Raw genomic sequence first — 15,599 nt, 5'->3', positions numbered from 1 at the left:
TAAGCGGGAGAGTTTTTGAAGGATGCGACGGGATTGGTATTCAAAAATAGCCTTTTGCGGAGAGCGAAGTGAGAGAAAAGATGTTTTTGGTAACACAACTTGGATTCAGATTCGGATTATTAAGACAGACAGGTAGACGGACGAACAGCCGGACAAACTGACTGAGGAGAAGGCTGAGTTTGAGTCGGGAGAGTCGTGAATGAGGGTCGTAAGAATGCAAAATGAGTCGCTAACTTGACTGAACGATCGCAAAAGACGACGATGGAAGACGAAGACAACGAAGGCTTTGATCCAAACGGCGAACAGACAGATAGACCAGACGTGGTGAGGTGTTTGTGCGCGTGCGTGCGTGCGTGTGGCTTTTCCTTTGGCTGAGTGAAGACTTTCGGAGAACCGATTTTGAAGAGCGAAGGTGGGGGGGAAAGGAACAGGATGAATGGTCGAAGGGATGAGAGCGAATAGGGATTACTTTTATTAGAAGTATAGCCCGAAGTGGAGAATTATAATCCTCGCGGCCGTGAAGATGTCATGAACAATAAATAACGAGAGCCCTTTTCCTTCAGATTCTTCAAACAGAGTCTGGATAAATTATATTATTCAGGGAAGCAATTGGTATATTATGTAGGGAGCACTCTGGCCGGTAATAATGACGCAAATTCCGGGCTGGCTTTTGAATTCCCTGCTGTTTGTTAGTGTACAAAGTACCGACAAAGCAGCCAACAGGAACGATCGACTGGTTAGTTAGAACGAGTGTATTGTACTAGATCCGATCCCGCACACTCCAAAAACGAGGGAAGAAGTAAGAGGAGGATGAGGAGGAGGATGGGGGGGAGAGGGAAGAGGAGTATTAGTATATTATAACCGCTACTAGATGATTAAGTAACTAGCGCTGGATGAGGAAGAGGAGGAGAAGGAGAAGGGAGAGTGAATAGTGAGAGAGAGGAAGTGAGAGAGTGTGTGATTGGGATAATTATTAGGGGGCGTGGACGAGTCTTGTCGGTTCCTGGGATTTCCGCCTGTCGATGGGGACTTGGATTCAGACAGGAGAGGATTCGGCTGGGCTGATGAGGTTTTCTTTTTTTGTCGAGATGTTGAATCCAGTTGGGCGGGCGAGCTGAGGCTGGAAACAGAAGCCGGGAACTTGCCTGTCAACCACCACCACCACGATCCAATATTATATCAGACCCTTCAACAAATGTTTAAAAAATATATTAATTCTTTCGATATATTATATTTTGTAGTAGATATATATAAAAATAGTTAATGAGACCGAAGACGGTATATTTATTATTGTTGAGAGTGACGAGAAAGAAAAAGACGGCGAAGCTAGAAGAACACCGAGAATTTACTGTTTCTTGAATCCAGTGCCAATTCTCTGCGATCCGACTGGGCCTGGCTGCAATGTTACCCTCCTTTCGCTTTAGCCCGGAATATCTTGTCTTTCCAGTCAGGTCAGGTCAAGACAGGTCAACGTAATTCTGGAGTACTCCGCTTTCATCATTCAAACAATCAAATAAAATATCTTTAAAGAAGAAGAAAAGGACGGAGTAGGGATGATCGAAGTATGTATATGATGATGATGCATGTCCCGCCTGTTGATTCCATTCCAGCCCTTTCTTTGATCACGATACCCCCTCGAAGCCCCAAAAAGAAATTTAAATATAGCTCAGCTCTTTCCGATCGAAGGTCTCCCTGTCAGAACATGTTAACATCCAGACAGTACATAGTATTTATACAGAGGGCGACCGAACAATAGGTATGTATTATTATATGGGGGAACTAACTAGGTGGCATGCATGGACGAAAAGCATGGCAAAATGAAAAAAAAGTGGGTTCACAACCTCATGTTCAAAATGTTCTCGATGCGACCCTCCCTTCTCTTCCTTCCTCTCCTCTCTCTCGCTTGTTAACAGTATTATATTATATGATATGGAGCTCGATTCTGACAAAGGAGGCGAAGCATTAACCCCGACCACTATTTTCCCTTGGCTGAGCTCAATTATTCGCGCTTGTCGGATGCTGGGCGTGGACGATGGTGCGACCAAGACTCTTTGGTATTTCTCTGGTATTCTTGCGACTCTGCTTGGAAGTTGGGCCTCTGTTTTCTTCGTGCGACCAGAACATTACCAAGATGGAGGGTTTTTCTCCCCTTCTGGTATGCTTCTTTGATCGAAAGAAAAATGTATGGGGCTGCAGGTACAGTACCGCTTAACTTTAGATTGCAGGTTTCCGCCCGTCGACGGGTTTGAGCAGTTTGACAAAATGCAGCGATTAGGAGGATATACCAGTACTAGTACTAACTCGTCTAAGATTAATATTAATTCAATCTGTTATGGTCTGGGAAATCCGTTAATGCTTTCTGCTTTCTATTATTCTATTTTGTCTAAATATTTACATATCGTTCGTTCTCCTTTGATTCAAAAGATCAAAATGCTAGCTAAAGAAAAAAAATATTGATATAGTCTGACAATGACGATGATGATAATCCAAGGTTACATAACCCGAACTAGTCTCGATATCGATTCTCTATCCCGCTCCAAACGATCTGTAGCTGGTATCGTATCGTATTGCGTGGTCGACTAATCCAAAAAGCCAAATGCAACCTCACAATTAGCCCCCATTAAGAGACCTTGAAAAATGATGACGAAGGCTCCTGCCTGGGAACAAACAAAAACCCCTTCCATCCCCGGGGAAAACGTGCCGGGATACCCAATGTCGCTATCACGCGAATTCCATTTTTGAATTCTTCTTCCCACGTCTAGTTTTTTGTTTCAATTCAATCGTCATCTCTAGCTCCTCTTTTCAAGGGCCCCCTCGATACCAGATTTGTTTGTTTGTAGATGGATTTGGATGTTCAATCCAAGCAATCGCCTATCGTACGCCCAGAGAATTAGCCACGATCGTGATTCGATTCGATCAACGCACTTCCCAGCCATCCACTTCACTCGCATAAACCATAAACTCCGACACCCAAAAACAAGTCAATGCAAAAAAAAGACCCACAATCCAAGATTCTTGACATCTTGACATCCATCTTAACATACGACTTATCACGTATGTATCTTCCTCAAACAAAAATCCCATAATTCCAGGAAAAAGAATAGCAATAGCAAAGGGCAAAAAAAAAGGAAAAGGAATAAAATACTAACCCCCAACCCTCTCCATCGCCTTCCCATCAACCCACTTCCCCAATCCACCTCCTCCACAAACAACCCCCCTCACAAAGGCTTTAGCCATCATATCAGCCCCCAAAGCATTAGTATGCGACCTATCACTCTTCACAGGAAACAACTCCTGCGTCCCTTCCTTCCCCAGTTTCCTCATCATCTCAATTCCATACTTAAAATGATCAACATACTCCACCTCTTCAAACCTCGCCACTCCCTCCGAATACCCAACCCATTCATTCGGTTTATCAAAAAACCTATCACTACTAAACGAATACGCATTATTCGTCGTCGGAGACGCAATAATCACGTTTACACCTTTTTCCTTAAATATCCTCGTCACATTTGATATATAACCTCCAAAGGTAAGTACCGTCGTCGGTTTACCCTGAAAATTGCCATCACAGGTTTCAGTGATATTGGGTCCCGGACAGACGGTTTTTCCGTTGTCCTTGGGGTGTAAGGTACCCTTTTCGTTACGACCGAATTGGATTATTACGTAGTCGTTGGGGTTTGTGAGGGACAGGACTTTATCGAAGCGTCCTTCGCGGGAATACATTCTGCAACTACGGCCGGAGATTGCATGGGAGACTACGGGGATGGTGAAGTAGTCTTTCATGAATTCTCCCCATCCTATTTTATATAAATATATACATATCAGTATTTATATGCTTCAACAAGCGTATATGCGATATTACTGAAGAAGGGAGGAAAGAGAAGGTACCTTCGTATTTTACACCTTTAACACCATCATTCGTTCCACCTTTACACATCGACGAGTCGCCGATTAAATGGAGCGATGGGGTTGATGCCTCATGTGTTAATGGTGGCGGCGACTGTCCTGAACCTGGAAGGAGGATTGGGGTTTTTGAGTATTGTTCTAGAGTTGTGAAGATGCCGTGGTGCGAGTATATTATAAAGAGGAGGAAGAAGGTAACCGGGATTGTGAGGAGACGAGGTGTAAAGCGGGCTGGTGGGGATATCATTTTGAAGATTTTATATTGCGGTTTTGTTGGAGATATCGATTGAGCCTCCAGTGATACCGTGGGGTGCTATGGTAGAATAGCATTCAAATGCGGCTTCTATTATACTCCTTCTCGCGCTTGTTCGAAATAATCGGAAGGGTTATAAATCTTGATACCCAGTCCCTCAATGCGGAATTGAGTAGCCCGCGCAGGGTGGTGCCAAGCAAGTCTGGTATCCTGTGAAGTCGTAGAAATTGAAACCGTAGATACTTCCGTGAAGACTAGTATACGCAAAATAACTCCAATTTAGAGCTCAAACCGGATAAGCCTCAGGTCCAATCGATATTATGGTCTAGAAAGAGCTCGAGCTTCAAAAAAATATCAAAAAGAGAAAATCAATTCGTAGGTTATATTAACAACCGTAGACGGGCTCAGCCGAGGTATATACCAATGAAGGACCGTATTGAATATTCAAATCAGAAAGCCTCCAAGACCAAATAGATCAGAAAGAAAGAAAAAAATCCTCTACAGTAAATACTTCAACATCCAGAAAAAGAATATCCAAGAAAGTCTTATCCTTCTTTTCTTCCTTCCTCCCTCCAGAATATATAACCCTCCCAACCACCCCAGTCCGCAATCTGAATGTAAGCAAGTCCACCGACGATCAACTATATTTATGAAACTCCGCTCTACCTATTTAAACATCAAACTCCAAGGGGTATGATTCTCAGTATATTTCACTAACAAAAAAAACCCCCGTTCCGTACTGTTCCTGGTTTATCACTTAAGCAAGGAAAAGAATACATAATAACAGGAGGTGTGGTGGTGGTGGTTATGTCAATCATTCTTGGATCTGTACGTTGTTCCTTGATTTTTTTTCATGCTTAATTGCTTACCATGTAGAAGTGACATATGTTATTGTACAGCCCTGTTGTTGTTGGCGATCTTGCGGTTAATGGGGAAGTAGACTAGCCGGGAAGCAGGGGGGCTTGGGGCTTGGTATGGACGAGGGCAGGAATCGATAGACATTTGGTAGGAATCAGTATATGAAATTCGGATCAAGCAAAAAAAAAAAAAAAAGAAGAAAAAGAAGAAAATTAAAGAAAAAAAAGAGTACAGGTTCGATATCACGAAGCCATACAAGGTGCGTCGTGGTCAGAGAGGGCCCCGGGAAATATATGACAGCCCCCCCCCTCCCACGAACACCTCCAACTTTAATATCGCGATTACGCTTATATTTTGTTTAAAAAAAATTTAAAACAGCTTCGATATCACAAAGCCATGGAAGGTATACCGTGACAAAGTCGAGACGAGATTGGTTCCCACCCCCTGACTTGAACGGGAACCGATAACGTCTCTTCATCACGCATACCTCCTCTTCTAAGCTTTTTCAAATCAAAAAAAAAAATTAAAAAATTTACAGCTTCGATATCACGAAGCCATAGAAAGTAATTTCGAGGCCCCGAAACTAGCATTTGAGTTCGACGAGCGTAGGATGAAAGGGGGGTAAAACCATCTACAGGTCAGTGATTACTAGTTTCTGAGCCACGAATACTTCTCCAGGCAGGTTACATATATACGTACATATAAACTAAAATATATCGTCGATATCGATTCTATCTAAATCCAACGGCTTCGGTATCACGAAGCCGTGGAAAATATCTGTGGTGATTCGGAAAACGTACGTCACTGCAAAAAGACCCCCCTTTTGAAACAGAGACGCCGAATCACCACTGATATTTCCGCTTCGGTCGATTGAATTGATAAAGTTTATAAAATATGTATGTGAAGATAAGATCGCATGAGTTAATGAATGTGTGATGGTAGTGGTGTTTTAGAGGAAGAAGTTGAAGATGAGCTGAGGGCGCTGGAGCCAGTATTTTATAGACGAAATGGCAGCCCCGTAACACGAAATGGCTCTCAAAAGTTGCCTGAACATTTCAAAGCATCATTTGGCGAAATACTCTGTATACATGCTGCAGCGCTGAGTTTTGCGGCACGGTTGATACACGGGATGTAGGTGCATATCAGGCAACATATCTCGGGTGAGGGGTGAGGGGTGAGGGGTGAGGGGTCCGAACGGATGGCTACCTACCCTGTAGAAGATATAGATGCGGGGCATGAGATGAGATAGAAGCTTTAGGGTACGAATCATATAATGTAGAAATATACTAATACCAGCTTCAAGCTTCAGTATGAACCTCGAATTCGTAAGTTAGTAGTTCCTTACATGTTATTAGCGCCAAGTGTCAGGTGATTTAGGTCCGTGATATATCAGGAATTGAGCACGCAAAATTGCCAAGCCTCCGCTAATTGGTTTGTGTCAAACAGATGTCATTGCCCGAGTGCTGCTGTTGGGTTCATCGACATTGTTAATAATCTCATCCTAGCGCGCACGTGCCGGTCGTAAACAAAAGGTGCAGTAATGGATTTGATAACCACCAACTCAATTGCTCAACCCAAGCCCACTTATCGGAAGCTAACTATAACTCCGCACGCTTGTATACCACGAGCCCGAGACCACCTAGTGCCTCCGCAACCATATGCATAGGTTCTCGTCAGTCTCGACACTAAAAGTTAATTTGGCCAGTTTAGCTCGGGGTTACCATATTCTGATTATCTTATCATCTCACGGCCCGTCCATGTTTATACGATGACCAAATCGAGTGCTTCATCATAATATCTTCTATTTTAGTATCCGGCAATGAAATATTTCAGGGACATTCGAGAGACACATAATAATACTACACCCCAAATGCCATCCAGCAGGGCGTTCTCAAGCTAGTCCGGGTTCTGGACCTTCCACATATTATAAACAAAATTAATTGTCCACGGAGCTACTTTTTCTCCTGGTCAAATAATGAATAACCAAAGGTTCTCATAGGGTACAGACCTTAAAAATAGTTGAAGGGTGAATAAAGTTAGTAACATTATCTTACGGATTTCCCGTAGATTGGCGTCGTCACAAAACAGCAGCCAGTGTTTTTCATCCCCTACAATCCGCCTCCCCTTGGTTAAATGTGCTTCTGTAGCCTGCGCAAGATCCTGGCGGCTTTTCTCCAATATTCGACTCTAGTCTGGAGTGTAAAGATAAAATTTCATTGAATTTTTCATAATTATAGATTTTTTTCCCTCAAAAGCATAGCTACTTATGCATACCATCTTGTGTCAAAAGTCTGCAACTTTTTTCTAATAGCCTATGACTGCACACGTTCTAGATCAAGGTTGTCGCTATCTAGGTAGTAACTAATCAAAAAAATTAGTATATATATAAGCCCCGGAATTTTTTGGGTAATAGATTAAAATAAAGTGACCGATGCAACAGCGATTACATTACCCTTCTGACGTAAAGTAATAGATGAAAGGCATTACCGTGAAGTTCGAATTCTAGCCAAAAAATCAATGGCATTTATTATGGCAGGGTCGCCAGAAAACCAGGAGGAGGATGTATAGGAAGAGGAAAAAGAAGAGAATGGTGATGTCGATGATCGTAGTGGTGGGAAGACCATGGGCCAATTATGACCAACTGCGATGCAAGCTGTGCACAATTTATAAAAATTAGCAGACGAGGTAAACTAAGGGGAGAGTATCTAATACATTCGGGTGTTAACATTTAAGTACTTACATAGGCTACTCTTGAAATTCTGGGGGACTGGGGCTAGCCTGGGTATGTTATCGAAGTGGTGGCGAAAGCGATAAGTGCAGGGCTGGCAAGGTATTTATATGCTACTATCTAAGCCTTTTCGATTTCGATCAATTAAATACAAAAACATTCTTGACAGCACTTCGGGTGATCAATTATTCTTTATAGATAATTAAGCAGCAGTCAACTTCTGTTTTGGGTTTATTTCAATGCTGACTACCCAATTGCAATCGTTGGCACACTGAAAGTGAATTAGAAGAACTAGGATCGATCCTGACATAATCATAACAGCAGGTCTCGAGGGTCGATGTGATAAGCTATGGGAATCCAGATAGCCCTGCTCCATAAATTTCCTTGGCCTAGGAAGGAAGGATCCTAGGAGTTCACTAGTTGGGTCCCATGTACGCCCACTAGCACCTGGCAATTACTGCCACCACCACCACTTATCTAACTTTCTCTCTACCCTTTCCAAAGATTTTATAACACCTGTCCTTTCTTGTTTGAGTTCCCCCAAATCCTTATCAAATTTCGTCACCTCCTTTTCGAGGGCTCCTACTCGAACATCCACATTATCCCGAAACGCTTCCAACTTTTTTTCAACGCTCTTGTGGCTGTATACATCCCATAGAAAGGCTGTCACCATCTAAGTAATACGTAATAGCGATAATCAGCATAAGCCTCGGAATTTCTGAATAAAAGATTAAAACAAACTGACTAACGTAATAGACGGTACAACCCTAGTGCTATCGATCCCTTGACTCGAACCCGGACTTCGCGCGTTGATGTCTTTCGTCTTTTGCTTTTTAGCCGCCAGAGGACGCCCAAACCCAAACCCAGAGGGGTATCGGATGGTATTGTTGTTTTTTGTGGTTGTGGTTGTGGGTGGTTGTTGCTGGTGCTGATGGTGTCGACGATGACGCCGACTTCGAAATCCGCCGCGGTAGGGATGGAAAAACTATAGGGTCAATTGTGGCTAATCGTGATGCAATTTTTATATGTTTTATAAATGTTAGCTGATGTAGTACATTAAAAAAAGGGTATTTAATATATTTATACATTCATACATACTCTTAACATTTTGTAGTTTAATATTATCAAAGCGGTGGTGAAAAGGATTAATACGGGGTTGGTAGGATATACCATATTTATATCTTTTCTTTGATCAATAAACCCAAATATATTGATATAATATTTCTAAAACCTAGTCGGTGATCAATCATCCGTCATTAATAAACACCGGTCAAACTCTATTAGTTATGGGTTTATTTCTATGTTAACATTTGACTGAAACACTACTCTCGGACATGTGGGTGTGTACAGATTCCAGTCATTCCATCGGCAACTGAAGACCAAGTTATTATGTCGTTAGTAAAGAAATAGTATTTAAATACTTCATCCCAGTAACCTTAACGTGCGATAAGAAAATGCCTTCCTAGAGTCAAAGATGCTGAACAATGCGCTCATATATACTTATATTCTCTTTTTGGTCATATTAAGTTGGAAGATAAATATTTATGGCATTTGAACGGAAGGTTAGGTCCAGATTAACATAACAGAGTCCGGCGACCAGTAATAAGCCCGTACTTTCATTCCTGACGGAGCATCCTATAGTGAAGAATCACTGCTATACTTCTTATCACTCTGTCATATTATATCGTCGTTAATTTAAGTCCGGGCCTCTCGAATTCCAACAAGAAACTGTGTTGTTGGGCCAGCGCGTGGTGGTGGTAGAGATATCGTTTCACCATAGCCTCGAATCCAGTTTCACCAACTGTTAAGAGCTGTTGAGAATCCCTACTGCATATACTGTCCCCTCGCCTGATATCATATGGCCACTGTTTCGAAATTTTCTACAATGTACACGTTCAGACGTGCCGCTAGCCACCCGTTACTCTATGCTTACCGGCTAGGTGCACGAGCGCAGAAGCCCCGTCTAAACCTTTACCGTCATTGCTCACAACTGGCTCAAAACAGCAACCTTAATCTTATCTCTGAATCAGTACCATCGCTAATTGTAAATGAGCTTTCGAAAGCTAATATCCGTTGCACAAAAGAAGGTATCGAAATCTTCAAAGAAGCATATGGCTCATTGTCCCACTCGATTTTGGGTTGCTCTTGGGCTTTTTCGCGGCACTTTCAGGATGCCTGGATGGCCAGCGACATCGACTTCAACTGTTTTTACCATTTACAACATTCTCCAAAATCGCCCTGGAGACCAAACGATGAAGCTTTCGTTATATGCATGAACAGTAGGGTCTACAAAATGTGGGAAGCCATGTACTTAACCTCTACGATATTTCGAGAGTTGATTGATCAAGAAGAGCGGTATATTCAGTCATTACCAAATAAACTACTTCGAGTTGATGAGTCGGCGTTATGGGGGTGGATGTCCGCGTTAATTAAAGAAGGGGTCGTAAATCGAGAGGATATTGAAAACCTACCGAATCCTATAGACCTTTCGAAACTAGAGATCCCCAAAACTCCCCAGAGGAAGGCTAGCGAACACGGGTAGGATGCTCTAGAAAACCCTCTTGGCGCTAGTATTTCTCAGCCGCCTGGGCAAGTTAGATATAGGGTCGGCAGCTACTGTCGCTGAAGGAATTCGGATACTTGAATTCAAGGACCTATTTACTTAAAAAGTATTTAGTTCGATTGAAATAAGACAATTAATGCGGGCCACAAGTCGATAGTGAGCAATGCTTACTCTATACCCAAGTATTTTAAATTTACAAATTGAAACCAAGTCTGTGTTTTTTTTGGTGTTGTTAAAAGTCCGAAATGTGGATAACCATAGTAAGCTGTCATATGCATGAGCTTAGCGTCATATTGAACATACTGGTCGCACCCTAGGAGTATCTACTAATAGTCACATATCGATATGCATGAATATAATAATCACTTCCCAGCCTGGGTACGAGACAAGAAAGATCATGCATGGACGACTTTGCCGCCCCCTGGTCGGCGTAGTTAGCGCCCAAAGAGCTTGCTATTGGCTCTTGTGAGCGGCTGGCAAGCGCTTTCTATTTTGGCGGGGTTTGAACAAACCCCTAAAATCCTGAGGCCTCGGGCTCGTAGGTTCTTAAATTTGGGGCTTTGGGCCTCGAAATACTACTCAGAATGGAACCAGTCGTTATTTCGAAGAATAGAATCTTTACGCCTTCATCACTTTCCTTTATCACCGGCCCGGTGACCTCTATATAATATTATACATACACCTTGGTTAACTTACGATTTTTTAATATATTTATACCTCTGTGGACCCTCAAAATCGAGCGCTATAGCCAGAAACATTATATATACTAAAATGGCGACAGCTAATTATAAGAAAAAACTTACACACAATGACTACACCGTGGGGCTGATATACGTCAAGCCTTTGGAGATGGATGCAATTCTAACCATGCTTGACGAGGAACACGAATCACTTCGGTTAAATGAGGACGATGACAATGAATACACACTTGGAAGGATTGGGCCCCATAATGTCCTGGTGGTTGGACCTCCTAGGGGGGAAGAGGGCAAAGTTGCCGTTTCTACAGTTGTCAACCAAATATGTCTTAGTTTTAAGAACATTAAGATGGGTTTATTGGTTGGTATAGGGGATGGGGTTCCGAGGAACGGTCATGATGTGCGGCTTGGAGATGTTATTGTCAGTGCGCCGGAAAATGGCCCAGCGGTCGTACAATATGACCTTGGGAAATGGAATACCGATGGTAAATACAAACTTGAGCGCATAAACACTCTGTTTGAGCTTGGCTTACAGTTTCTGGTGGAAACGAGACTAACCCAATATACCACGAATAATCAGACGTCATTGAAGTTACAAGAACATTGGGGAAACCTCCACGGCAGCTTCTAAACGTAGCCAATAAAGTCCGGAGTCAATATCTAATGCTAATGGAGGGGGAAGAATCCTTTTTTCACCAGCATCTCAAACGATTTGAACTTTTTCCACGCCTAAAGTGCACTTATTCCCACCCTGAAATTCCCGATCTCCTATTTCCACCTAACTACTTCCATGAAGATAGTACAGACTGTGAATCGAACCACGGCCACCTCCAAGTATCACGGGAAGAACGTTCACAGGATATCGAAATACATTACAGTACTATCCTCTCAGGAGACTCGACCCTGAGCTGTGGTATGAGAAGAGATAAGCTTAGCGCACAACACCATAATGCACTTTGCTTTGAAACGGCGGCTGCCGGCCTGATGGACGATTTCCCCTGTTTGGTGATACGCGGAATTAGCAGCTATGCCGACTCCCACAGAAACGAAGCATGGGAGGGGTATGCTGCAGCTACTGCTGCAGCGTATGCTCGGGAAATTTTATGCACTATGGCGGAAAGGGTAGCCGCAGAACTTAAGCCATCGGCTGCTGAAAGTAAGCTTAGATGAAGTTTCTTCGAAAGATGTATCGCTGTTTTAGCTAACTTTTACAGTAACTATAGGCCAAAATTCTATCGAAGAGAGGTTAAGAGAAGCGGAAGAACGGATTGGTATGTGAATCGAATGATATCATTCTATAAAATCATTAGCTATACTCGAACCTATATTGACTTTTCTTCCTAGAGTTCCTTCGGATGTTATCTTTCCCTGGAGGTAACAATCAAAGGATCTCGATAGAATCTGCACACACCAATACATACGAATGGATTGAGGATTGGAAATCATCTGACGGCAGGAAGTTGTTGATCGTAGGAAAGGCGGGCTCAGAGAGTCAGCACTAATGAAGGGGTTTTCTTCACAAGGAAGCCTTCAGAATTTGATTTGACCGGATCTTCTGCGGTTTCTTCTTTTCAAATCGATACTAGTAAGATATAGAAAAAAATTTGGCGTTAAGGTTGCGCTTGTCGGACTACCCTTAAACCCGCACCCTGTTAGTATAGCTAATATATATATCATACCTAAGAGATTAGCACTGGTTACATCTTGGAGCTAGATCATAGCTTTATCGACTCTGTGGCAATTATGCAGTACTATCAGAAGATAATTGAGTATTAGTGACATTTATAAGCGACATGTAAAGTTAAAATATATATTGGTATCCTTTTGATATCCACGGTGCGAGTGCTACGCGGCCTATACATTGGATATTGAATCAGGGCTCTCATTAACATCCACCACTGTTCCACAAGTTAGTCGGTATAGCGACTTCAGCTAGCGTTAACTTCTAATAGCAAATATTTACAATCCCCATCCTTGCAATCAGAGAAGGGCTGAAAAGGAATCAACAATCGCCGTAAAAATAAGAATAAGATATAGTGCAAGAGGAAGCAGTTCCAAAGAAAAAAAAGAAAAAAAGCCATATGTGTCGCTTGAATAAGATGAAAGGAAATTGCGAGGGTAATGGCACTATGCACTCTGGCGTGCGGGTTATGATACATTCTACGCAATAGAATGATTAAATGCCATAGAACACCTGGAGGCCTGTTAGTACTGCTGTCACGGGGGAATGGACCCAAACGGCCTGAAAAGCGTCAAGACTTGGGAACTAGACTTACCCAATCCTGAACGTCCCCAACATCGAGGAACGGCTGTTGGCACTTCCCGAGCCACCCACATCTAAGATTATCCAGCATACGGCTCCATCCGGACTAATTAAACCAGTGTCAGTGCTCAAACTCTTCCAAGTGTAGTGGTGTGAAAAAAATACATACACCTCTTGTACCAATCATCATGTCGCATTCAATCGCCATCATCAGCTGTAAAAACCAATTGATTGTCATATCCGTTCGGTTTCCAAATGTTTCTAATTGCTGCTCGGGTCCGATGTTGGCTCCTATATAGCCATATTAGTGACTAAGCTCTACCCTAAACCCCAGGTTCAAATATTTTCGTTATCAGATTCATATACGTACGGGGAATTTCACTCCAATACCATGTCCAGGACCAATCGCTCGTTGTTCGTGCTTTCGCATCCACAACTTTATACATCTCATGCTCCTTCTGCAAATGTTCTTTCGCCTGCTCAAATACATCCGGATTCTCAGTCGACACAAATGCAATCTTCTTGAATCCCACAGGATTCTGTGATATAAACTCCTCCGCCGCATCGACGTATTCTTGAAAATTCTTGAGCTCCATTTCTATCCCCTTATCTCCATGGCGGACGTGCATGCTTACCGATCCCGCAGGCATGGGGAAAGGCACAGTCGAACTGTCGACAATGTCGTCACCGTCGAAAAAGAGAGCTTTATGTAGTGCCGGATCACGACGTTTTCGGAGTAATTCGGCCATTGTACGAGCGTTGAAGCGCATGATGTATGATATCGATTGACCTCTCCACCAGTACTTCAATGTGTCGGGTGTGATCATCGGGTACATTCTTTTTAAGGCGATTCCAAAGATTTGGGGCAGAGCTCCTGCGGGTGTGTTCATGATATCTTGGTCTATTTCAGACCTTGCGGGGAGGAGAATGTGGTTTTCCGGTGTTAGATCGTCCATACTGCAGCTGCTAAGTTTTTCAAAGAAGCATTCCATGGAGTTTCCGCAGAGTTCGTGAGATGAAGGGTCGATGAAGTGTCTTCCCGGTCCGTTTTTGGGGTTGAAGATGAGGATTCTGTTGAAGCGGAGTGCTAGATTGAGGTTCATGCTGATAGAGAAAACAATGGCGCCTAAAGAAATATATCAGTATAAACTGGTTGAATTCGGGGTTGGATAGCTTGTCGAACCTAATCCAAAGCTTTCGTCATTCGGGAAGGATTCCATCACAATGAATTTCTTGTCTTTGCAGCTTTCCGGGTGCTGGTGTTCATAGATATATCTTTGTGTAAACTTCGTTAACGGTGGGAGACCCTTCATAGAACACCGTTAGCTTGCATCTCTTTCTACACTATCCATCAATATAGTACCTCGTCGTCTAAGTCTTCGATATGTCTATTCCAAGCATCCTCGCTGTCCAAAGTATACAGCCTCTCAATCGTCTGTGTTCTCTTATCCCTAGCTGTGCTACCCTTCGCCAACTTCGCCAACAAATCCCGATCCCTCTCACTCAATTCATTCTCATAAAATGTCTCTTCGGGCGCCGCATACTGATATCCATGTAAATTTTGTTGTCGCACCCGCTCTAACGCCTCGTTTGTCGTAAGATCCTCCCATTTCTTGAACGTATTCGTGCGAGCCTCGACGGTTAACAGACCTGTACGGATTGAAACGAAAACTATGAGGATCGCTCCTATCGAGATAGTGAAAAGAAAGGATCTGGATCTTTGAAGTATCATTGTTATTATCGTTGGTAGAAAATTTAGTTGGTTCTGGTTTAGCTTTGGTGAAGGGGGGTACTTTGGGGGATATTAAGTGGGAAGGCAATATCCCTGGCGGTTATCGTATATATTGGTCGAACCAAGGGAGAGGGGGTGCGGGAAAGGTGACAATCATACCTCATTTTGCATGTAAAATCGCAGACCCCTTCAAAAAGGTCGACGGGCCTGTAGATCTTTTTAAATAAAGAGAGAAATCGCATTTCTTAGACATTTTCATGTTCACTTCGCTTTTTCCCGAAATCCGGGTAAGTGGGTCGCCAGTGCCTCGTACGTGGAGTTGACGGCTGTTGAAGCCATGTCGATTAAGCTTGCAGCTTGACGAGATCCACACTTCGTTTGGCCACAGGGGCTCTGGTAAGGGTTTGTCTTACCTTTCAAAACTAGACACTTAACTATTTGACAGGTTTAGCTAACCGGTTTCTTTTTTTGACGAGTTGGACGGGAAGAACGGCATGGGCCTGGTGCGAAATGGGTTAAGAAATTGGGGAAAAAATATGAGTTACCCACTTTCGATGCACCTGCAATTCGAATTCAGGCGTCAGATGGAGATACAGATGTG

At 42.9% G+C, this 15,599-nt stretch overlaps 4 protein-coding genes across 4 annotated transcripts; 2 read left to right on the top strand and 2 right to left on the bottom strand.

The window, feature by feature from the left end:
* Positions 1 to 3,144: 3,144 nt before the first annotated feature.
* AOL_s00075g66 (uncharacterized protein) lies at positions 3,145 to 4,153 on the bottom strand (the record flags this gene model as incomplete). The annotated part of the gene is made up of 2 exons (XM_011122377.1): positions 3,145 to 3,800; positions 3,892 to 4,153. 2 exons carry the CDS (start codon positions 4,151 to 4,153, stop codon positions 3,145 to 3,147), a joined length of 918 nt encoding a protein of 305 aa, XP_011120679.1.
* A 5,477-nt stretch (positions 4,154 to 9,630) lies between these two features.
* Positions 9,631 to 10,287, top strand: AOL_s00075g65 (uncharacterized protein; the record flags this gene model as incomplete). The annotated part of the gene is made up of 1 exon (XM_011122376.1): positions 9,631 to 10,287. The coding sequence occupies one exon, from the start codon at positions 9,631 to 9,633 to the stop codon at positions 10,285 to 10,287; it is 657 nt and encodes a 218-aa protein (XP_011120678.1).
* Positions 10,288 to 11,079: 792 nt separating this feature from the next.
* AOL_s00075g64 (uncharacterized protein) lies at positions 11,080 to 12,505 on the top strand (the record flags this gene model as incomplete). Its single annotated transcript, XM_011122375.1, has 4 exons — positions 11,080 to 11,488; positions 11,584 to 12,159; positions 12,227 to 12,274; positions 12,348 to 12,505. 4 exons carry the CDS (start codon positions 11,080 to 11,082, stop codon positions 12,503 to 12,505), a joined length of 1,191 nt encoding a protein of 396 aa, XP_011120677.1.
* A 674-nt stretch (positions 12,506 to 13,179) lies between these two features.
* On the bottom strand, positions 13,180 to 14,998 carry AOL_s00075g63 (uncharacterized protein; the record flags this gene model as incomplete). The annotated part of the gene is made up of 6 exons (XM_011122374.1): positions 13,180 to 13,197; positions 13,280 to 13,372; positions 13,436 to 13,557; positions 13,637 to 14,392; positions 14,450 to 14,573; positions 14,630 to 14,998. The coding sequence occupies 6 exons, from the start codon at positions 14,996 to 14,998 to the stop codon at positions 13,180 to 13,182; spliced, it is 1,482 nt and encodes a 493-aa protein (XP_011120676.1).
* Positions 14,999 to 15,599: the final 601 nt, after the last annotated feature.

The sequence above is a fragment of the Orbilia oligospora genome (assembly GCF_000225545.1).
Source record: "Orbilia oligospora ATCC 24927 unplaced genomic scaffold scaffold00075, whole genome shotgun sequence".
NCBI classification, from domain to species: Eukaryota; Fungi; Ascomycota; class Orbiliomycetes; order Orbiliales; family Orbiliaceae; genus Orbilia; species Orbilia oligospora.
This window is presented reverse-complemented; position numbering and strand designations above follow the sequence as displayed.